This window comes from Buteo buteo, chromosome 15 (genome assembly GCF_964188355.1).
Source record: "Buteo buteo chromosome 15, bButBut1.hap1.1, whole genome shotgun sequence".
In the NCBI taxonomy this organism is placed as follows: domain Eukaryota; kingdom Metazoa; phylum Chordata; class Aves; order Accipitriformes; family Accipitridae; genus Buteo; species Buteo buteo.
The window spans coordinates 16647968-16672231 of NC_134185.1; the positions used below are offsets into that span (position 1 = coordinate 16647968).

Consider the following 24264-nt stretch of genomic DNA (forward strand, 5'->3'; position numbering starts at 1 on the left):
GGCTGGAGACCAAGGATGGAGCACACTGGGACATCTGGAGACACGCCATGGGTACAAGGACCTGTTCAAGCAGTCCCCACTCCTTTGCCCACACCATTTGCTAAACACTCCCAGATTGACAGGCCTCCTATACACATGTAGGAGCAGAAGGTCAGGTGCTTGCAATAAGGTTTTCATCAAGAACAGGGGTATGTATCCATGGACAACCAGGTCCATGTGCTTGTTCCTTAAATGCCAGCCATTGTTAATTAGGTACGTGATCCCTCTTGCGAGCCTGGGCAGAGAACCCAAGCAGCATCAAAGGCTTTTTGTGCTACATGCAATAGAAATACCAGTGAAAAAAACAATTTGTTCCCCAGGCAGCTCAGTTTAATGAAAAACTACAAGCAAGCAACAATCAACTGGGAAGAAAGGAAAGGATGAGAAAGCCAGGATAACAGCTGGTCACACAAACATCTGGATTTAGGGCTTTTAAGGCAAACAAAAATCAGCTGTTCTATTCCAGTTTTAGCTACGTTAGTTTTATTTTGCTTGACAGGTCTCAAAACAAATAGGTGAAGGGGGGAACTGTCCCCCTCGGGGGATGTCTCTAGTGGGCTACCCCAGGAATCTGTCCAGGTCCCAGTGCTTTTCAGATACTGTTTCTTTCAATTCACTGTTGGTAAAATTTGAAACAGTCACACAGTTGTAATAACTTAGACTGAAGCTGGTAACTTGGTATGGGGAACTCACTCAAGCTGCATGGTTTAACATGCCTAAATATACCATTAGGAACAAAGACTGCTGGTTATCTGCTCTGGCTCCACATTTTTCCCAGTGTCACTCCTCTCCTGAACACTATGTGCCACGCTGCATGCATGACCAATGGAGCAGACTCCCATGCAGAAGAAAGTGGTCAGGCAGAAAGAGAATGATGGTGTTCCTTCTATGGACAGTATTAGCGAGACCATTGCTGAAACACTACATCCATTTCCACTGTCATGCTTCAGAAAGGATGTTTACCACAAAATTTTATATGAAGACAGAAACTTACAGCATAGTGGTAATAGCTGTAGAGATAATCTCAGTCCGTTTATCTAAGAGAAAATTAAGGGGTGACTTGACTCAAAACTACAGGTGATAGAGGTCCTTAACCTAAAAAAGAAGATGTTAAAGACATCGCTGGCTGTGATCTGAGGTTAGACCACTTCAACTGATGACCTTTTGGAACAATTTACTTACCAACAGAGTGGCTTCTTCATCACTGAACTCTTTACATGAATCTTCTTCTCAAGCCAAGCTATAGCCCAAAGAAATATTATAAAGCAGAACTTACTGTCATGGAAATCATCACACTAGATAATCCTTTTTAGTATTAATACCTATGAATTACTATTATTTCCATTATAAATTAACTATATTCTTCCAGGCATCATCAGATAAATCATGAAACTTGGATCCCAAGGTGACATGCAGATACAGCAAAGTAGCAAGAATGCAAATGTGTAAAACAATAATTTAGCCCACCAAACCTCTACAGCAGGAGAAATGCACAAGTAACAAAAAAGAAAAAAAAAAAAAGAAAAAAAAGACAAAAAGAAAAAATACAAAAAAGAGCAAAGAGCAACAAGGAAAAAAAAAAAGAAAAAAAGTTTCATTTTTATCCCTGCAAACAAAGCCAGGCCACCGCCTCTACCTGTATGAAAGCTGAAAGAAAAAGAAGAGAGAGAAGGAAAGAGATACAGCCATGGACGCATCCAAGACATTTTATTTAGAAAGTTCTGTTTTGTTGTGAATCAACACTTTTCATTACCCTGGCACTAGGACTTTAAGACTGCGTAAGTATGGCACTTCAATTCTATGATAGTCTGCTAATGTATCCTTTTTCTAGCATAAAGCTCTGGTCGCTTAGTAAAATTTTACCTGCAACTTTACTTCCCTTTATTTGGGCAGAGGGAGAAATATGGAACAATAGGCACAGATACAAGTACCTTTATGGTGAAGAGGCTTCTGACAGCTGAGGCACTCTGGTCTAGGAGACTCTTCTGCTGCACAGTTAGCTCACGTCAGCTGTAGAAATAGCATGACCCAACAGAAAAGGTTTGCTGCTCGCTCTTTTTTAGAAACAAGTGTTTTTAAGTGTTTAATGTATTTTAACTAAGTTGAGTAACTTAAATACCTAAGGTATTTTATTTATCATACATTATTGTGGTTTTTAACTCATTCTACATTTAAGCAATTATTCTGTGGAGATCTGTTTTCCTGGTAGGACTGAAAATGCCATCACATATAAGAGCTTCCTCCAAGCTACCGACAGAATAATTTGCATTTCCCTGTCCAACAATTTGAAACTACTTTCTTATAAAAATACTCTTTAAAAGCTTTGCTCATTTCAATCTTAAAAGATTCCTGAGATAATGGGCACTTGTTTTTTTCTGAGACTGCCCTAAAATATTTCGCCAAAAATAGCATAAGCATTATTAATGCAAACAGCAAGCTTGTTGTTACAAAAGGTTTTATTATGTCCATCTGGGTAAAACCTTCTTTTCTGTTCTGGTGACAGTCCGTCACCACACATCTCAGACAGTCACATGGTAGTACCAGCTGTGGCTGAGGGCTGTTCACTTTCCATCTCTGACGGGACGTCTGTTGGGCTTGACTGTCCCTGAAGCCCAGACTTCACAGCGTGCATTGCATAGTTAACACTCGTGCTTTCCATCCAGCTCCACGACCCCGAGAGGGGATTATACAACATCCCATTCACGGTCTTGACTGACAAGCCATCTAGGAAAGAAAGAAGCCATAAAGCAACCCATCTTCTTAAATATGGTAAGTCACTGCAACATCAAACCCTTCAGAACAGCAAGTCTGAAACACACCTCTTCCTCTGAGCTAGGAATCAGTGCTTCACGAGCTGGCCTTTGTCAGACACCACCACAAGCAGTGGCAACAGGCATCACTGGTGACAGTGGGTCCTGCTGTTGGCAGCAGCAAAACTAGCTCTGTGCCAGGCCACACACCATTAGCACGCTATATGGTGAGCCACTGCAAAGTGGTATGCTAGAAACCCCAACTTCACATCATCACATTTGGGTGACTGGTAATGTTTTCTGTAGGAGGAGACATTCTTCAGATTGACATCACACACTTCAAAATCAAAATCTGAGCATATCTTTGGAAGGATTCTGTAGATTTCCCTTAGGAATGGAAAATACAAGAAAGAGGCAGAAGAATGCCATCAAGGATGCAGTGCAAGTAGAGAGTGATTTAGCACTCCCTGCTGAGCAGATCTCAGTTCACTGTGTGGCTATGCTGTGTCCCAGCAGGGTACATGAGGAAAAGCAGAAAACAAACACTCCATCAAAACAAATCACTCCGCTGCACCTGCTTCTCCTTTTGAAGGCAGAACAGAAAGAACCACCAGCATGTGAACCAGTATTAGTCATGTTCCTTACGGCATCACTGCAAAGTGCCAGGAAAAGACCTTGCCAAGAGAACAGCTCAACTCACACTTCAGCTTCTTTACAGTGAACTAAAGCACAGTGAAATATTTGGTGACAGGGCTTTTAAAACATCTGCATAAAAGGAGGGCAATGGGCAGAACTCTTCCCAGCTCCATGGTTTGTCCATTTTAAAAGCAATCAAACCAGGGCAATTTAATTATTTTTTTGAAATCAGTATCATACAGTTTCTCAAGAAATGACTAATGGATTTGTGGTAGGTTTCATCTTCACATTTTTTAAGAAATCTTTTAGCAACGTAATATGAATAAAGAACATGGGGCAGCAACCAAAAATAAAACACCTTCTCCCAAGGCAAAGATGACAAACAATGCAGTGGCAGCAGTGCAGCTCTGGAGTGCCAATACAGTTATTTTCTCAAACCTCACCTACAGCATATGAACCACTTCAGAGCATACATTCCATCACCAGAACAGGATGGAAAACCTTGGAATTTTAATTTAGGCTATCAAACAGAGGGCAGCTGTAACAGTGATTTTGTTTGAGTAATCTCTGCATTCTTAGGACTCCACTTAGTTTATTTATTTTATGCAAAATCCAGTAAGCTGTAGTGTCTTTAAACCAGAAATGATACTCATAATATATGACTGGTAATTCACATAGGAAAAGCTGTGTATTGTTCCTAGCACTGACCCCACCTAGCTTATCCCCTTGCCATTTCTACAGGGATCATTCTGGCATCTCTCTGCATTCCCTTCATCTAGTCTGGAACTTACTTGATTCCAGGAGGCGCTCCAGCTCTTCTGGGGGAACAAACTTCTCCCACTCATGTGTTCCTTCTGGTACAATGCCCATTATTTTTTCTGCAACCACAATTCCCAGAACATAGGACAACTGTGTCTTATTGATTGTAGTAATGAATAAAGAACCTTCAGGCTAATTAAAAGATTAAGTGTTCAATTAGAAGAACATTTAATTTAAAAAAAAATTGTAAATTTAATCATATTAAAACACATAGTTTGTCTATCTACAGGTCTACATGCTGCAAGAGTAAGAACTAATTTCATCCCAGGACAGGTATTTACAAGTATGCCATTTAAATACAATAAAGAATATAATGTTCTAACAGTATGACTCAGTAGTCCTCAAACAGTCAACATAATCAAAGTCTTGGGTGGTCTGAAAACCATTTCCTTGCCCCCAAAATATCTAACAAAGTCACTTATAACATAACATTGCCCAGGAAATGGATTAATAAAAGGTATTAAGGTATATACGATACCTATTGTAAAAAGAAACACTTTTTTAAAATTAAAACCAAAGTAAAATATGCAATACTGCCTAATTTTTGAGACTGCTGAATGCTGTGCTTGTTTTAATGATTACAGGGTCAAAAAACAAGCCAGAAATTAATCCTAAGTACTTAAGAGACTCTTTGGTAGAAATAAAGCATAATTTCTGTGTCCCCGGCAGGCTGAAAATTAGTTAAGCGTTCCATTCAAATAATCTATATTCCTTCTGATGACCAGGAAGATAAATCAAGAGATTAAAGGAAAGCTGCTGCTGCTTGTGTACTGAGCCTACCAACCCTCTTTACAAATGAAATAATATCAAGAGGAATAAACCACCCAATTAACTCCAAGCATAACTGTGACCCTTTAAAAGCAATCCAGGAGCACATCTGATGTGATGCTAGAGCTAGAATAGAATCTTGTGAGTCAGAAACATCATTACAATCAGTTTCAGTGCAGTCTGAGCCATAGCCATCCAACAACAGCAGCACTGCCATGTTTTCTCTCACCTAGGTGAAATCAGATGCAACCAGATTTCTTAAGGTCTTGATGCAAAGGAACACTGCAATGTTAGGTAATGCCATTAACACTTTTCTAAGGCAGGGTTGAGGAAATAAATTTCCTCTAACTTCAATTATTGAAGTTGGGAAGATGTACTTGCATCATGGAGGAGAATGGAAGGCACCTTTAGAGCATGGTTCAGACTTCAAGGTGGAGAAATGAATGCAGGTGTAGGTGTTTTCACATTCCTTCAAAGGAAAGCCTTAATAATAAAAGAGAATAAATATTCCCAATAATGAAAGCAAAAACTCTCTTACCTTTAACACCTGAGAGCAACACTTGATAAACATTTCAAGGTCAGCCACATGCTCCACTACTTCAGAAGCTACAATTACATCAAAGGTTTCCATAGATTCTTCCACAATCTCCTCCAGTGAACTGGACTTGTACTGTATTCTCTTGGCCAGGACTGGATCAAATGACTTGTGCTGATCTGCTGTTCTAATGTTGTCCTCCAGAGGATCAATTCCAGTAACCGAAGCTCCCAGTCTACCTAAAGGCTAATAATACAGAGTATAATTTATTCTCTGCATGAAAACAATTTACTTAAAGTTTGTGTCTGCAACTTTGCAATGTACAATATGATGTGGAAAACAGCCATCAGAGAACAAGACAACAGTAAATTATGAGCTCTGATCTGGCAGTTTTATTTTAAATGTTTATTAAAGCAAGAAAACCCTTAGATTTGGGGGAGGTGGTGTTAATTTTCTTAGAAAATTATATACTGGAATATACACATTTAAATTGTCTTTTAGAATAAATTGTTCTGAATCCATTTTGTTATACCAAATAAAGATTTCCTCCACTATTACCCTCTGACAGAGGAAAAACAAAGGGGGAAAATCAACACAGTAGTTTAAAGGGGGGAAAACAATGCCGTATTTAATTACTGTCATTACTTTCTTCAACATCCACCTGTAATGGTAAATCCTCATATGTTTTTAATGGTTACTTAATATATGATTATCTCCGTGACTTTCTCACTGCTGAGAACTAAACACTGATGTTTACTAGGATAGCATCAGGCTTGGCTGTCACTCAAGTTTCTCCAGTGTCTTCTTACTCATAGGTTAACACCTCAGCCATCACCTCTTTTGAAACTGAAACAGGCTGCAGAACATGACCACATGTATGTTATTCCAACCTGAAATTCACCGGTTGTTCAGCCTGAGAAGGTGATGCAGCACACCAGTTTTGCCAGCCTTGTCGGAGAGCATGCTTTCATAAGGCTACAGGATTTTGCTCAGAATAAAAGAAATAAAAAAATAAAATAAAAAAAGAAAACACAGGGAGAGATTCAGGTCCCTTTGTAACACCTCGTTTCAGATGCTGATGAAGTTCCCAGAGTAAGTCAACCAGATCTGTAATCCTAAATTCACAAGCCATCCCTCGTCTGTTGATAGGATACAGCACTGTTCAGAGCCTGTGTGACCAAATGGTTCCACCACAAATAGTTACTTCTTAGTCCCAAGGTTTGCAGACTCCTTGGGAAGCAGCTGTTAACATCAGCAGGTGTTTGACATTATTCTGTGCTTTTCCCATGAGATCAAAGCAAAGGCAAAAATCTCCACCCCCAATACAAAAAAACCTGAAGATAAGCACTTCAAAGAAATTAACATGTAACAACAAGTTTTGTAATAGAAAATACTTCTTTGGTAATGAGGATTGTCATGATTAAAGTATTCTTGTGAAGGCTTGTAAATTAAAAAAAGAAAAAAAAAAAGTAGTCATACTGTGACTGCCCAGAGGAATATTTGAAGACTTTTACATCATCCTTCCCCTCTCCTTTTCTTTATAGTGTTTGGAATCTTATTTTTCTGATGAACCTCAGAATTTTAGAATTTCTCATTACCAACTCCCTCCTTTTCTGTAAACCATCACTATGCTAAGCTAATATTCTATGGGGTTTATAGAACGCACTGCAACTCAAAACATTCAGTAACTAATATATCATAGAAAAGAAAAGCTCCTACTTAGAGGATTAGAAATTAAGCAGTGTAAAACAATTCAAAGACTTTGTATGCTTTTTAACAAGAGAAACCAGAGCACACTGTTTCTTACCTCACTTAGCAGTCCACCGCCACAGCCAACATCGAGAATCTTTACTCCAGAAAGTGGATTTCCCAGATGATAATTACTACTCATGTTCAACAGAGTATCTCTGAAAGAAAAGGGATGTGATTAAGGGTGAACATACAAGGTGGTTTAGTAGATGCAATAAACAGTTATCTTAAGCACTGGTAATTGTTTTTATTTTATGATGTTTTCCGAGATTATGCAGAAATAGTACATATTAAAAAAAATCTGTCTTTAAAACCATACCTAATAAATGGCACTCTAATATCATTCATAGAATGAAGGGCTGAATATTCTCCTTCTTCATCCCACCACTTATGCGCGAGACGCTGGAATTTTTTCATTTCCTTTAAATCCACTGATGGGTGTGAAGTGCTGAAAAGTCTCTTCAAAGTGAGCCTAAATAATGAAAGCTGAATGTCATGAAACTAATACCAATATTTCATGTCAGCTGAAATATGGGAAAAACAAATTCTGCATCAGAAAATTAAAAACAAAAATAAACTCATGTTCCTTTAGAGACTCTAGTTATACTTGATTAATAACAAACAGATTTTATACACTGTATATGTATCGTGTCTTCCAAAACAGATGGCTACACACCTGTAATTTTTAAGTTAGTAATTAATAAAACAAAAATAGGCCACATCAGACATTTAAACATTTGTGAGATTTAAAAATGACTTCATGTGACACTGTCACAAAGTAAAACTAAAATTGCTATAGAAAATGATAGTCCTTGTCACGCAGGATTATTTTAGATACAATACTTACATGCTGCTTTTTATTTCAGTCAGAGAGACGGGCAGAGTACTACTGGATTTCAGCTGTGTTTTCCAGTTGCAGTTCTGAAGGGTACCTCTCAGGCCTGTCTGAAAAGACAGATCAGCATGGTCATCTGCATAAATAAAAGAAAGGCAACCGAATGGAAAACATCAGCTTTATGAGAGCTCACAGGCAACAAACCCAGTTTAACAATGCTGCTCTAGAACAATACTAACCATGCAAATCTTTAGACATTTGCTCACCATCGTACTTAGGGAGTGCATGGGGATTAAATAAAAGAGCACATGCTAGTCCATCACCCCAGTACTTCTCAAATTACATACAACACCATTTTTCAGAGCCTGAATGAAAAGGAACTTTTCACGCAGCTGAAATGTTTCAGTTGGTGAGAATTTCACTGAAATATTTACTCTGACCACAAGCTGCGCGTACACGCACACACTTCATAGTTGTCAACAGCGGGCTCCTATTCCCTTTTCGTTACATATTGGAATAAGAAACATACAGCTGCCCACTCGTTTTGTACTGTATGAATTGGTAAGGGAACACAAGTGAGAAAACCCCGCGGACGGTGCAGAGACAGGCCAAGGCCACCGTCTTGAAGACCGTTCCCCACACCCGCTCTGCCAACGTACGGCCCGGCTCTCCCAGGCGTCACGCGCACCCACTGGCCATCCACCTGCTGCCCAGCCACCGACGGCGCCCGGACCTCGGCAACCCCGCACCGCGCCCAGAGTAGCGGCCCCCAGGGCCATTTTAGGCCGCGGTGAGCGACGGAGAGATCTACAGAGACCTCTGGGCCGAAGGGCTGGCGAAGGAGGTGGCGGGGGAAACGTCTCCCCTGGGAGAGCTGTTGGATGTGTGGCGAGCCCACCAGGACCCGACGGGCTGCGGTCGGGCTGTCTCGGCCTTCCCAGCGCGAAGGCAGGGCAAGCGGGCGAGGACAGGCCGCTGCGCGCAGCCGCACGCCCTCACGCCTCTGCCGCGGGAGAAGAGCGGCCGCGCTCCAACCCCGGCAGGCCGCCGGTGGCCAGGCCGCTGCCGCCGCGGCTGCCGGGCACCCGCCGGGCCGGGGGCGAGGCCGGGGGGACGCCGCCGGGGGACTGCCAGAAGCACCCGCCGGCGGGAGGTTGTTCGCTGGGGCTCTGCCGTGAGGGAGCCGGTGAACCCACGCCCCGTTGGGCCACCTCGGCCGCGGCGGGCCGGCCAGGCCCCGCCGCCCTCGGGCACCGCGCCGGCCCCGCGGCCCTCCCCTCCCTCCCTCCCTCCCGCGGCCGCCTGCTCACCGCCCGCAGCCCCCGCCGCCCGCCGCCGCCTCAGGGCGCGGGTGAGAGCGCGGGCCGCCCCGCCGCCGCCGCCGCCCCACATCGTCGCGGCCACCGCGCTCGCCCGGCTCCGCTCCGCTCCGCTCCGCTGGCAGCGCCGGGCGTGCGGCGGCGACAGCGTGCCGGCCGCCTCTCGGGGCGGGCGGGCGCCGGGAAGGTTGGTTCCGCCCGGCGCGGGGGCCCGGCCCTCGGCCCTCAGCCGCCGCCTGGGGCCCGGCAGCCCCGCCGCGCTCGGCTTCACCGCGGGAGCAGTGCGGGTCTCCTACCGCCGGCCGAGGCAGCGGCTGCGGCTGCGTTAGGCCGTGTGAGGCTTCGGCGGCTGGGGCGAGGCCGAATACTTATTGTATAAAACGTAAGGGAAGCAAAACAAATCGCTGGACAGACCATTACAAGCACTTACAGTTTTTGTTGGGGTTTTTTTTTTCCAAAAGAAAAAGATTCCAGCTTAAGAAGTTGCGGTACAAGAAGCAAGAAACACTTCTTTATTTACCTCTCCACAACAGGAAAGCACCCCACCGGCCCGATGCCTTTCGCATTGTAAACACCGCTGATACAGCAGGCTTGGTGCCCCTTCTGCCCGCAAGACCCGGCCTGCAGGAATGCCAACCCGCGCGTTGTGGCACGTGTCGCCGTGGCTGGAAGCTCTGCTGAAAATTCACACGAGTGGTTTTATTTCAACTTATGCCCCCACACTCCTGCACGTGGACCTGATCCTTGCATGTCTTCAAACAAGAAAACACTCCTTCAGCAGAGGCTCGTTCGGATGACACGGTGATTAGCCATCAGTCTCTTTCAGTACCAAGTAACACGCTGGACTTGCAGGGGAGGGCCCAAATGACGAGACTCCTCACTTCTGGGACAGGGGCGGCACAGGAGAGGAGAGAAGCCATACCCAACAGCCTGCGCTACACAGCTGTGGCACACAGCAGAGCTCTGGGGCCGCCAAGATGGCCAGGGCTTGAGACAAACTTCCGAGCACTTTCTCTTTGGAACCATCCAAGCTGCTTTGCTGCTGTTGCAGAGGCTGCTGTGTCACGGTTTGCAAAGTCCAGGCTGCGGCACAGGAGGATCAAGGCTGCCTTCCCCGCTCCCTCGCCCCAGCACGGCTGCCCGGGGCCCCGCACTGAGGTTCGCCTGAGGGCTGCGAGTCCATACACTGCTTCGAGCTGACAGACACAGCGAGCTCTTCTTCCCCTCCTCTTTCCCCTTGGCAGGCCTCAGCATTTTCTGATCCCCACGGCAAGGTAGTTTAACACGCTTAAATGGTAATGAATTAAGCCAGTTTTTAAAAATAATCGTTTTCTGCCGCTTTATTGAGCTGCAGGTCTCATGAGAAAGTCCCACGAAAACCAAAGCTGGCCAGAAGGGAGCGGCACATGAAAGCAACAGCTGGCAGCACTGCCGTGCTTTCCAGGCAGATGAACGCAGCGGACGGGTTCCCTGCCCGGCCATGCGGACACCAGCATCCGCAGGCATCGGCAGGCGGGAGGCTCGGCCTGCACAAAGCCAGGGGCAGGAGCACCCTCCAGGCAGCAGGAGGTATGGAGTAGTGCAAGCAGTCCAGGTTTGACTCATTCTTCCCTCTACCTAATGCCAGTCTGTTCTATTTACTGACCTTGCCCAGTGCTACAACCCTCACTGCTTAAAGCTGCCCATTTACAGGTCTCCTGTAAATATAGTGGAATTCACCTAGTAGTTAAAGTTTGGATTTTATTTTTTTTAAAAAAGCTAAGCAAGGACTACTGAAAGGTCTCAAAGAAGGTTGTTGCGGCAGCAAGTAAACATATGGCAAACCTCCTTAGTGTGTATGTGCACCACTTCTCTACTCACCTACTTTCCATCTGGCAAAGCTCACTGTGTAGAGGACTTATGAGTTATTAATAACACCTCAGAGTCACTGAAAAAACAGAGCTCAAAGAAATCCTTCATACTAAGACACACGGTCTCCTTAAGACAGAAAACTAAGCCTTCCTGCAAAGTCTGCTTCTGCATATTACTTATGGAAATTAATTCATTAGTTTTCATTTATTTAGCAAAGCAAATGCATAATCTGGAGAGAGCAAGCCAATCCTTACATTGCCGTTGCTTTTATATTTGCGATTTTAAAAAATTTAGTAACAAGCAATTAAATACACACACACTGGCATGTATTTTCCTTAAGAGGATAAGCTCGTTTTAAACTAGAGGTAGCTAGTCCATTTTTTCTATTAAACACAGACCTTAAGGTAACAGCAGTTAAAGGCAGCAGTGTAGACTCTAACCTCTCCCACAAGACAGGGCCTCAAAGACACAAGTAACAACAGATTTTTTTTCCAAACCAGTTTGCCGTATTTCAAAAAGCGTGTAGTTGCTCAATCTTTAGACTATTTTACCCAGCTACTTTGTTTTGGCTTATCCATGTCCACAGCCGGTTCCTGTTCTTAGACGGCGTAACAGGTACCTTGGGGTACATAATCACATTGTTTTTGTTGTATTCATCTTCAAAACAATTTGCATGGAAACCATTTTTCACTTGATTCCACACCACCCCTTACTTATTTAAAAAATATTTCAAGGGAACTGCCTCTGAATGTCATGTTGCTGCATGACATTCAAAATCATATGTCTTGTTCTCCTGCAGTGCACTGAAATATTTTTGCAGTGTTCACTTTAAAATGTAAAAGAATAGAGCAACAACCCAATTTAGACTTCTCCAACATTATACATTCCCATTTTTTTAATATATTTCCACATGTTTTAATTTAAGATCACTTCAGATGTAAGGAATTAAAGACTGGATGTCATTTTAGCCTCTACCATTGAAAAACATTCATAAGGGAGTTCCTAAAACACAGAAGAAGTCTAATGTATGCAAAGCTGACATAGTACCAATGTATTTTTAATTACTGAGTGCGGAGTATGCTGTATAGTAAGATTTCTGAAACAGTTAAATACAGAGATCGTATGCTCTTTTTATTGGCATACAGTCACTACCCATATAAGTGCATTTGTGTCAAAAAAATAATTTTCATATTTACAGGAAGTGACAGAATTCCAGTTGTTGGCAGAGTATATAAAGCTTTTCATACACAATCTTTTTTATTATTAGACAGATAATATAAAATCTGAACTGAAAATCAAATTCAATGCATCATGGAAACTGTATTCCTCAATAGCTTTTCTTAAACTTAATTCTAGTTTCCTTCTCTCTCTCTCAAGACATCCTTCTAAGACATCTGAACTGTTATGCTACCTACTTTTCTTACCAAGAGCCAGTAGTGTACTGAGATTGGATCAATACATTGTTATTTATATCCACACCAATGCAAGTAAAAGTAGTGTGTTGCAAATTATGCCTTATTTTGCTAATAGGTATGACTGCTTAGTCTATGTAAAAGGACTTAATTGGGGGGGTATGTTATTATAACTGATTAACTAATTATTTATCTGTTAACAGTGTTTTGATAAACATGCATGTGTTCACCAGCCATTAGCTTGCTTAATAAACGTATAGTTAAAATGTGATTCTTTGCACTGAAGCAGTTTACTTCTGCGTCTAATTTATGAAAAAAATTACACGGGCAAAAATGCTGCATAGCTGAATTCTAATTTTAGTTAAATGGATTAATTGGTTCACGAAGACATGCTTTGCAAGTTGCCTGTACTAGTATATTTTTTTTTCTTAGAAGATACAGCCATCAAAGAGATCTTACTTTGATGTTAAACCTTTTATCTTTTTCACAACTGGTATCATACCAAACCTTCTAGGCACAGATCTGCAATCTTTTCCTGAATTAATGTTCTTCTAACAGTCGCTGGCCTAGGGTTGTGTATTGTTGTTTGTTTTTTTTAACTAGTATTATTTCACACTCTTTTTACTAACAGCAATAGTTCAGTTCCTGAAGGAGGAGGTAATCAGTGACCTCTATCACTTCATGGTGATATTAAAAACAAAAATTTAGTTACATTGCTGCCTGATCAATGTATTAGCTTTACAGGAATCACAATTCTGATAACACTAACAAAAATAACCAGCTTTAATGTTTACTACAGATTTAATGCATGTGCCAAAATGTAAAGTTAACCTATTGTCAGTTTTCTAATGTGTACTGAGTGCCATTTATAAATATATTCCATAAAAACAGTTAAAATAGTGAGTCTTGTTCCTGTAATAGCCCTGAATATCCAGAAAGTTCTCTCTGAAAACTGGGTGAGGAATATAGTTCCAGAGCTCAACACTGTCACACAAGATCAATTAGTCGCACATATTCCTAATGGGGTTCAGTCTGTTTAAGTATAGCTTGTATTACAGTGACCCATATTTTACACACACAGCATATATTACTTGCTAGTCCAAATAAAAAGGTTATTAAAAATCTATTACACATATCTAAAGAAAAAATAATGTGTCTTTTCTTTGTTCTTCCATACCCCCCCAATAGATTAATCTCATCATGTCCATGGATTACATATTTTGACAAGTGTTTTACGTTAAAATCTTTTTCAAGTACTTTAAAAATTTGTTATACCAAAAAAAGCTGCCTTTTTCTTTCTTTTTTTTAAAAGTACTTTCTACAATTTAACACAAAATGCAGGTGCAAGAATTTTAAACAAAAAATGAACTAAAGAGCTTTATTGACATCACAGTACATTCAATAGTAATTTTAAGAACATTACAGCTGAAAGAGAATGGCCTGGTTTATATTCTTAATAAGCACTACCGTTCTTGAAAAAATGTAATACAAAGAAATCCTATTAGGTATTTAATTCTGAGCAGCATTTGGAAAAAATACACCTATTTACAGATAAAAAAAGGATTCTGGTTTCACCTACATAGCCACAATGTGCCTCTATAATGAGACAAGCCTTTTATAACTCATGGAATTTTTAAACGTCATAGCACTGGTGCCATAAATTCCTCAGCGTTTACGACGAAGAGGAGTCGTTGATCTGAAAAATAAAGGAAAAGGGGGAAAAAGTTAATTGGAAAAAATAAAAGACCCCCAAACCCACACACACTTTAGGCTTAGTAATTACTAGTTTTAAAAGATTTTCCACAGTTACTTTTGCCTAAGACAAAAAATTTAATAAATACCATACTTTATTAAAAAAAATTTCATATGCCGTACACATGAAGACGAATATAAAAAAATTAAAAAAAAAAAAGTCAGACAAGATACTTAAAAAGTATACTACCTTGATCGTGACTTAGACTTGTGTTTGCGGCTTGCCTTCTTACCAGACCTTTGAGATTTCTCCATGGAGCATGACCGAATATGCTTCGATTTCTTAGCCTTCTTTTCTTTACTGCTTCCTGGTGATTCAGAACTACTCCTTGCACTAGATTCAGAGCCTGACCGTTTTTTGCTATCTTTGGTAGAAATTTTTTTGCTTTCTTGTCTGGAATCCTGTCTTATTATTTTCACACATATTGAATCACTGCGAGAGAAAGTTCTTTCGCTGTCTCTTTTTCTCTTTAATCTACTGTCGTCATGATTGCCAGCCTTACTTTCTTTTTCCTCTTTTTTGGGCTTATCTTTTCTTTTTTCCTGATCTCTCTCCCTTTCCCTGTTCTTTTTTCTGTCTTTATCTACACCTCCGCCCTGCTCCTTCTTCCTTTCTTGATCTTTACCCTCACTTTTATGTTTGTGCCTATTTCCAGTAGGGCTTCTACGCTGGTCTTCAGTTTTACGTCTATCCCTGCTTCTGCTGCGGCTTGCACGGTTAGCTCGCCTGTCTCTTGAACGGCTACTACTTCTACGTCTATCCCAGCTTCTCTCTCTTGAAGGACTCCGATTTCTTCGCCTCTCCCCTCTTTCAGCACTGCGATTCCTACTAGATCTTCTCCTTTCCCTTATTTTCTCCCTGCTCCTACTCCTCTCTCTCCTATTTCTGTGGGAGTAACTCCTGCTTCTACTGCGCCTAACTTTATGTGAAGGCGTCCTGCTGCGACTGTGTCTCTTCTTCCTTTTAGGAGAGGAAGAACGCGAAGAGCTGCGACTACTACCTGAGCTAGTGCTATAGGATGAACTAGATACGGTGCTGCTACTGCTACTGCTTCTGCTATTGCTGCTAGTGCTACCACTGCTAGAGCTTCTTGACCCACTCCTTCCTGTCCTCTCTTTACCCTCTTTTTTGAGTTCTATATCAGGTGCGATTGCATTTGGAGATCTTTTCTTTTCATGAACCATATCTGCTTCAATTTCTTTTGCTTCCTGTGATGCTGAGTTACTGTTTTGTTCTTTGCTGATAAATTCATTCATCTCTTTTGAAACTTTTTCATTTTGTAGCTTTTCTTCTGGAAAAAAAAGTATACAAAAGAAAAATGCAATTAATTTGGAGTAATATGTCAACAATTTCCATACTGTTACCTTTGGCAAAACCAAATTTCCAAGCACTTTTCATAATACTTATAATTAATACACTATCTGCCATCATACCAACCACCTACCAAACAACTTGTTATTTTCTTTTATAATTCTGGAAAAGTTGTCCTCCTGGTTTAGAAAAAGTGTACAACCCAGACACTTTTAGAAGTCCTTGATGTTATTTCATGTTTCAGTGTGTATTGGGTCTGCGTGTCAAGGTTTTGGTATCTGGGGGGGCTACAGGGGTGTTTTCTGTGAGAAGCTGCTGGAAGCTTCCCCCATGTCCGACAGAGCCAATGCCAGCCGGCTCCAAGATGGACCTGCCACTAGCCAAGGCCGAGCCCATCAGCGATGGTGGTAGTGCCTCTGGGAGAGCAGATTTAAGAAGGAGGAAAAGTTCCAGTGGGCACAGAAATTGCAGCTGGAGAGAAGAGTGAGAACATGTGAGAGGAAGAACCCTGCAGACCCCCAGGTCAGTGCAGAAGGAGGGGAGGAGATGCTCCAGGCACCGGAGCAGAGATTCCCCTGCAGCCCGTGGGGAAGACCATGGTGAGGCAGGCTGTCCCCCTGCAGCCCAGGGAGGTCCTCAGGGGAGCAGATCTCCACCTGCAGGCAGGGGAGGACCCCACGCCGGAGCAGGTGGATACCCGCAAAGATGGCCAGGACTCCATGGGAAAGCCCACACTGGAGCAGGCTCCTGGCAGGACCTGTACCCCTGTGGAGAGAGGAGCCCACGCTGGAGCAGGTTTTCTGGCAGGACTTGTGACCCCGTGGGGGACCCACACTGGAGCAGTCTGGGCCTGAAGGACTGCAGCCCATGGGAGGGACCCACGCTGGAGCAGTTCATGAAGAACTGCAGCCCATGGGAAGGACCCATGTTGGAGAAGTTCGTGGAGGACTGTCTCCCGTGGGAGGAACCCCACGCTGGAGCAGGGGAAGAGGGTGAGGAGTCCTGCTCCTGAAGAGGATGAAGCAGCAGAGACAACGTGTGCTGAACTGATCGTAACCTCCATTCCCTGTCTGCCTGCACCGCTGGTGGGGGCTAGGTAGAGAATTTGGAAGTGAAGCTGTGCCCGGGAAGAAGGAAGGGGTGGAGGGAAGGTGTTTAAGATTTGGTTTTATTTCTGATTACTCTACTCTGGTTTGATTGGCAATAAATTAAGTCCAGCTTATGAACTTAGATCACGACTTCTTACCATTGTATTCATCTGTTGATCTAGACTGCTCTTCAGCAGTGCAAGGTGACTACTGTGATACCCTTTGACCTACATTATTGGTACAAAAGGACAAACCTTACCTTGTATGGAGAAACAGAAATAAATCCCAGATTTTTATTTTTTTTTTAATATCAAACCTGCCACCTTCTCAGAGGCTAAGTGTGAACTGACTGGGTTCAATAATCTTTCCCTGGTCTTAGGTATAAAAACCCAGTTATGAAGATGCAGCATATGGAAACAAACCTCAACTACAACTGAAAACAGCAAGTCCAAAGAAACTGCAGCCTCCCACTGTACATTCTGAAAGGTGCACTGCTCAAAATTATGTAACAGAAAAGCAAGTTTTTCAGATGACATGAAACATCCTTCATATACTTAGAGTATACAACTTTAAGGAATCAAGTTTATATAAACTGCTTTCCGGTGCAGACAGGTGAAATTTATCCCCTAGTCACAACTGAGATACTAATAATTTTTCAAAAATACATTATACACCCACATGCATTTTTATAAAGTGATACTATTATTTATATAGTACAATATCTATAGAATATAGATATATATGCACCATGCCTGCTCTTTTAACACTGAAGTAGAATGGTTTATGGAAAACACTCCATGGATTTTTTTCTTATTAGAAAGAAAACAAGCAAACCCCATTTTGATTCAGTAGCTCAAATGTCTTTTTTATTAAAATTTTTTAATTAAAGAACATTATTTCTAAATTTGGCTTCAACATTTTTTTGGTCTAAAATGCGTTTTCTCTCCTACCAATTCACATATACTAAGCAGTAAACTCCATATAGAGCAGCATAGTAAGAAGACATTATATGATTTACCTTCTAGCTGTTTTTCTAGTAGTAGTTGCTGTTCTCTCTCTTTTCTCCAAAATGCCTCCTGTTTTTGCCTGATTCTGTGTCGCAATTCCTCATCATCAGTATCAGATGATTCAGAGCCTCTGTCACTCCTCTCATCTTCACTGTCTCCTGATCCATAACCACCCAGTCCACCTGCGTGCATAAAGTCCAGTCTATCACGAGGAAAGATTAAGCTTTGTTCTTAATATTTCTGTGGGGCAAAGAGGAGCGTAACATTGCCCTTCCTTCACTTCCTCTTCTCTGAAGAAGTCACTTTATGTTGTTTGACTGGTGTGATCAAGGCCCCCATATCTGCATTGATGCTCACTGTCTGGTTCTACTCCTTCTGGAACAGCTTGTCTATTTTCAGCAAGCAACCACTGTGATCACAGTACTTTTTCCATTGTATGGAAGGGCAAAAACGCTGCCTGCAGAGATCGTAACAGTGCCTGCCTCTGTATCAGCAACCAGACAGAAAATGCCTGGGACCTTTCCCAGAAGACATCTCTGAAATGACTTCAGCCGCCTCCGTAGTCCAAGGCTACAGAAATTCTGAATGCCATATCAATTTTTCTATATTGATCTAGAAAACACTGCACTTTTGACAGGTACAGAGATGGAACAGAAATGGACTTTCTTCTCCCCTAGAGATATTAATAACTACTGGACTGATAAGAAAGATAAAGTCAATTTAAACATCTGACATGGAGATATTTTACTTTCTTTCAGTCTGAGGTTCTTGTGAACTTTATTGAGTTAGTTTTAAAACATGTGAATACTTGTGATGAAAACATTTAATCTAATTCATTGGAATTCCACGTAACTAACACATAAGTGATCACTGACACTGCTGTAGTATGGTTTAGGTGATAAAAAGCATGTTGGGCAAGATCTTTTCCTCTTGTGTCTCAAGCTGGAATTTCAATCTCTTTTTCCTGTATTGTTTCTGGTAATATATGATATGGGAGCCTCTGTGCTTATGTAGCTTTTCAATAAAATAACAATTCCAGAGATCATAGTATTTTTGTTTATAGACTTTCACTTTACTCTTCTATCAAGTTTCCCTTCTTGTTTGGATGGATCAAAATAGGAGAAAAATATAAAACAGTATTCCTCTCTCTGAAGACTGCAGTGTGCTTCTGAAACAATCATACTTTGAAAAGTAAATTTATCTAATTTTTTTATGTATTTTCAAAATTAGGGCAAGATTTTCATACACTAACTGACACTGACTAGTCCTTTACTCCAAAAACCATCCCACTTATATCAGTAGGATCACCTGTGGAACAAAGGTGCTGATAATGATAAAGTTATCGGAAAGTGACCCATACTCCTGGGCAATTAAAATCTAATTTCAAAATGCAATTTCTAGAAACGCAAGGCAAGAGTGAAACTCCCCCTTTAAGCCCTCTCAAAAATAAGGAACATACTTACCGAGTCCAGTGAGGGAAGCCAGTGCACTGGACTGTGCCAGCTGTTTTGCAGGAGCTTTGTATCACATCAACAACAGGAACAACATGTTAACACAAATAGCCACGATTTCATAGTCATGAGTCTATGGTATTGTTAAATCTACTACTATTGCTGTTCTTTGGAGGGAGAGAAGAAACATTAAAAACGCATCATCCATTTAAAACCACTTCTAGATTTTCTGACCCCGAAGATTTAGAATTTAAATTCAAATTAATAGTGAACAGAAAAAAACAAATATATAATCATAAATCACTTTCCAAGTTACAGCATCTGCACATAATTTCAAGTTTCAGTAGTTACATATTTAGATTAACTCAGTTATGTTAAAATCTGTTATGTAAGTACAATAAATGTTAATACTGAAAGCAAATGAATTACTAATTGAGGACTCAAAGTTTGTCTCTTTTCACTTCTGAACAGCTAAGAACTTGAGATAAAGATGATAGCATTAAGAAACAGCTACAACTCAAGAGCCATTGACACACAGGTACCATTTTAACTAAAATGAATTGTATGAAAGAAATGGAATAACTGAAGTAACTCACAATACACTGCACAGGACAACAGTACATGATTACTGGATTTGAACTCTACCAAGTTGGATGCATTACACTGGAATTGTTTTTGGGGGATAACTATGGAGGTTAAATGTTCTAGAGACATGCAAATATAAATATTCACAGAAGAAACTTAAAAAAAACAACAACAAAAAAAAACCAAAAAGAAAAACCCCCAGCATACCTTTAGTTGCTTTACGGTGAACATCTTTGGCCACATAGTAAATTTCCTCATTTGTGACATCTAAGAGAATCTCTGTCAGCAGCATTTTTGTCAGCATCATCTGAAGAAAATTGTATATACAATTAAAGGCCAAAACTTCTTGAATACATGCTGCATTCAAATTACATCCATGGAGCTTCACTTCTTTTGATGGCTATGAAAGTACTCTCCTGCACATTTTAATGACTTCTTTGAACAAACATGACTTAAAAAACATAAATCTGGAACTGTTTAAATTTGACCCGATTTCAAAACTTTCAGAACAGTTTGTATTTTGACTGTGAACTGCACCCACATGTATTACACACAGCTATCCAGGGCACAGATTCCTAATGTCAAAGATGATACACCAAACGAATATGTAAATGAGAAATGTACTTAGACTGATCCCATTTATTCTTATTAAAAAAAAAAAAAAAAAAAAAAAAAAGAGCACACTTGTGTCTGGTATGCAGTCTCACTGACCCCGGTCCTGCAAAAATCATCAGAGGTTACTTCTATAGAACTTTATTATTACATATTTACTACAAAAATGGAAATGCTGGCAGCTAGTTCTCCAAGCTGCTCAGTCTGGCTATGTGCTTTACAAAAATATATTCATCAATCTTTTTAGAATTCAGGGCCTTCATTAACAAGGTTTCAGTTCCACAATTAACATACAACTGTGACTTCAAAGTACAAAGTTTCTGCAGACACAGTGAAATTGTTGCTGGTCTAGGACTTAGGTTTCTAGCACTTTCTTGCAAGAATACATTTCTTAAATTCCCCTTCACGGGAAGTGAGGTTGAAGCGTAGATTTCAGATGGGTACATTTAATCATTGAAAGTTTTCAGAAATTTGACAGGTTAAGCAAAACCATAGAATTAATAATGATCAACATAAAGATCAGAGTCATTACATTCTTTCACTATTGTGCTAAATATGAGTTATATAACCTATGGCCTTGCCTATATGAGAAAGACAGCATTATAAAGAGACATGCAAATATAACCCTGCTTTACTGTACAATGTGTACTATACCTCTATTGACAGTATCAGGCAGAGAAAAAGTGTTTTACTTTGCTACGCCTGAAAAATATGAGCAAATAGACAGAAATACTTAGTGAGAACTACATTATTAATACCATTTGATACTCCTTTTCTTCTTCTGTCATTTCTGGTTCACTTTGCTCCTCTTGAGGAGCTGGGGATGGACTCCTGCTGATTTTCCCAACACTTACAGCTTCTGTGTTTTCAGCATCTTCATCTTCTTCATCACTGTCCTACAAGAATAGCACCATACAGTTCAGGAAAAACTTAAGATGTCAAGCTCATTAGCTTCTATTTATGATAGTCACCTTGATTACTTTGTACTGAAATCTGTATTACAATTATCATAAAACTCTATTTCTTTTCTCCCCTCCTAATAAACATGCAGATAAGAAAATACATAGTTGTCAGTTCACTGCCAGACGGGTACTTGGAACTGCAAACAAATGGGATAACTGCGAAAGTGAAGGCAATGCAAGGGTTCCTAAATGGGCTCAGTTTAGCAAATACAAGTATCTGAATTTGTTCAGCTACTGATTAAGAATTCAAATCTTCAAAGACCATGTATGTTCCCCAAAATACAGAAAAGAAAATAAGCCCAATTTCATCATTGTTTCTTTGCTACTACAGATCAAATAATACACTTTTACCTCTCAGACATTAACATAACATTAACAACTTCAAAACACCAAGTAAATATCAACAAAACAGTAGCTTAACTTTACTTAAAGCAAGAGAAACATAAAGAGATAACCAGGAATACACAGTCTCTCTTTTGAAGAGACCAAAATGTTGATACCTTTCAGGAAATACAAACCTGAGCAAAAAGCAAACCCTTCTACTTACAAATTTACTTTTCTGAGGTAAGCGTGGGCCATCCCCTTCTTCAGCTTCCTCACTTTCCTTTTTTTCTTTTTTAGACATCTGTGAACGTTGCTGCTCCATCCTCTCTTTTTCCAATTTTTTCTGTTTTTCTCTTTCCATCTTTTCCAGGCCCTCACGAATCCAGGCAGGCAGAGTTCTACGCTTCACAGCATCTACATAAGCAAGGTTTATAATTTCATAAGGTGAAAAAAACCTTTCCGCCAAACCAAAATACAAAACCAAAGCAGCAAACCCTCCACCCAAATACAAACAAGCCATACATCTGACTGGGGGGAAAAAACCATCTGTAATAGCTTTTTCTTTCCCTTCTTTTTTACTTTATGTAAAAAAAAGCTTTCACATTTTGCAATTCTTTTTAAAATACAGCTTTTATGTTTTTTCATTAAGGAGTGGTTAACATGTACCAATCTGTGGAGGCTCCTGCTTCACAGGCATCGCAATAGGTGAACGCTGTCGGTCTCTGAATGAGGGTCTTTCCCTTCGATTTTGAGGAGGTGCAGGAGGTGCTGGTGGACCTGGCGGCCCTGGTGGTCCTGGCTGCCAATAAGGTGGATGAAATCCACCTTGAGGTGGACCAAAAGCAGCCCCATGCTGAAAGAGTAATGCAGTTTATTTTTCTTCACATGGTAACACTACATACAGCATGTGCGCAAGTCGGTCTACAGAAATCCATGCAAGTAGGAATCCATGATTTCTAGGCTACCGAGATCTCTCAATCTCTTTTTCTGTGGTCCCCAAGAAAGAAGTTTTCCTTAAATATTTAATGAGTAAACTTAGATTTAAGCAAGGGTGCTAACAAATCTGAAAGGGCTTCAACCAATCTCCTTTCATATTGTGCTAAATATTCAGCCCTATAATCACCATCTATCTCCAGCAGTTCCTTGCCAACCTATCAACAGAGCATGCAGTTAAGTGAAGAGTATACAAAATTAAGGTTTAAAAGTCTAGCTACGTTAGCAGTCTTTCCTTGTAACTACAACATGAGGACAAAAATGAAAAGTTCAAGCTTTTATTACAAAAGGATTTTGCACTGTGCACTTTCTAGTAATCACTGATGGATGTTATTAGTATGGCTGATTAAAATATTAAATGCACAAATATGCAAGTTTAGTACAGACCCTGGGTTCTGAGCAAGCTGTACACAGTCCAAAAGTCACAAGTCTTGAGGCATACATGAGGGGGTTTTTGTTTTAATATTTGCTGCCCAGAAATGCCTAATGAAACTATTTAAGAGGAGAGTGTTTAGGAAGAAAGTTACAGCATCAAATTTTTTTTTATTACATTCTATTGACTATTTAAGTCACTAGTGCTAGAAGCACTCTTCCACTACAATTTCAGGTCAAGCATCCCTCTGTTATTCACTGCAAAACAAGTCTTCTGTAGTATTTAGGGAAATTAATTTTAAGAGTTGGTCCCACGATAGTAAACAAAGGAAATTATAATAAATTAGTGTATTTGAAAATTATTGGTTCACTTCCTAACAATACTGCTGAACAAAAGAATTTAATAATAGAGAAAAGTAGGCCAGAAGACAGATATACATTTCTGCCCATCTTCCTTTGGGTTTGTTTATGAACAGGACGTAGGTGTTTTAACAGGTACAGTTTGTCATTTATATCAAGGGTTTTGAAAGAATACTGAAAACAGGGGGAAGATCCAAAACTTCTTTGTGTTTAAAGACTTGTGCAATGCCCCCTGCTATTATTAGTGCTAAAACCACCTACAGATTTATTATGCTATGCAACTTATATGCCAGAATGAAGAAAAAAGTGGATGTGGATTTTTTTAGAAATATCATTGTTTATTCAAAGAATCACAGTAGATAGATATGGAAAAGATCAATGGATCATCCAGTCTATCTCCCTGCAAATACAGGACTGTCCCCTATGGTACATTATCTAGTGTATTTAAGTATATATTTCTGAACTTTATTTTTTTTTTCCTCCTCCTTTTCTTTTTTTTTCTTTTTAAACACAAAACTACATAATGTTAATTTATATACTGGAACACAGTGATTCATTTTAATATTGAAGACAACAGCCATTTCTCATTACTAGTATAGAAAAAAAACCCTTTCGCCTCAGAACAGAACTGAAAACTCTAAAGTCTCTTCTGTAAAGTATTTGGTAAAAATGTAACTTAGCAGATAACAAATTCTGTAGATGTTTGTAGAACTGAAGAATGAAAGTCGCCGCT

General features: G+C 40.5%; 2 protein-coding genes across 7 annotated transcripts in view; both read right to left on the reverse strand.

Annotated features, from left to right (window-relative positions):
• Window positions 1–1380: 1380 nt before the first annotated feature.
• On the reverse strand, window positions 1381–11701 carry COQ3 (coenzyme Q3, methyltransferase). Of its 4 annotated transcripts, none has more exons than XM_075046665.1 (7): window positions 9971–11701; window positions 8144–8267; window positions 7616–7768; window positions 7355–7454; window positions 5551–5793; window positions 4217–4376; window positions 1381–2763 (listed from the first exon to the last, which is right to left on the reverse strand). In XM_075046665.1, the coding sequence occupies exons 1-7, from the start codon at window positions 10014–10016 to the stop codon at window positions 2567–2569; spliced, it is 1023 nt and encodes a 340-aa protein (XP_074902766.1). In that variant the 5' UTR covers window positions 10017–11701; the 3' UTR covers window positions 1381–2566. The 4 variants fall into 4 exon arrangements, with proteins under 4 accessions (XP_074902766.1, XP_074902765.1, XP_074902769.1 ...); XM_075046664.1 differs by lacking the exon at window positions 9971–11701 and adding an exon at window positions 9442–9633 and having other exon boundaries at window positions 8144–8237; XM_075046668.1 differs by lacking the exon at window positions 9971–11701 and adding an exon at window positions 9442–9622 and having other exon boundaries at window positions 1382–2763.
• A 2362-nt stretch (window positions 11702–14063) lies between these two features.
• The window catches only part of PNISR (PNN interacting serine and arginine rich protein), a 28083-nt gene continuing 17882 nt past the window's right edge, over window positions 14064–24264 (reverse strand). For 2 of the 3 annotated variants that reach the window (XM_075046656.1, XM_075046658.1), the window contains exons 5-12: window positions 22473–22659; window positions 22030–22220; window positions 21279–21416; window positions 20116–20215; window positions 19336–19389; window positions 17884–18054; window positions 14656–15757; window positions 14064–14409 (exon numbers count right to left, since the gene is read on the reverse strand). In XM_075046656.1, the coding sequence (XP_074902757.1) occupies window positions 14379–14409; window positions 14656–15757; window positions 17884–18054; window positions 19336–19389; window positions 20116–20215; window positions 21279–21416; window positions 22030–22220; window positions 22473–22659 (1974 nt within the window). In that variant the 3' untranslated portion in view covers window positions 14064–14378. The remainder of the gene's footprint in view (window positions 14410–14655; window positions 15758–17883; window positions 18055–19335; window positions 19390–20115; window positions 20216–21278; window positions 21417–22029; window positions 22221–22472; window positions 22660–24264) is intronic. The other variant, XM_075046659.1, reaches the window with a different exon arrangement.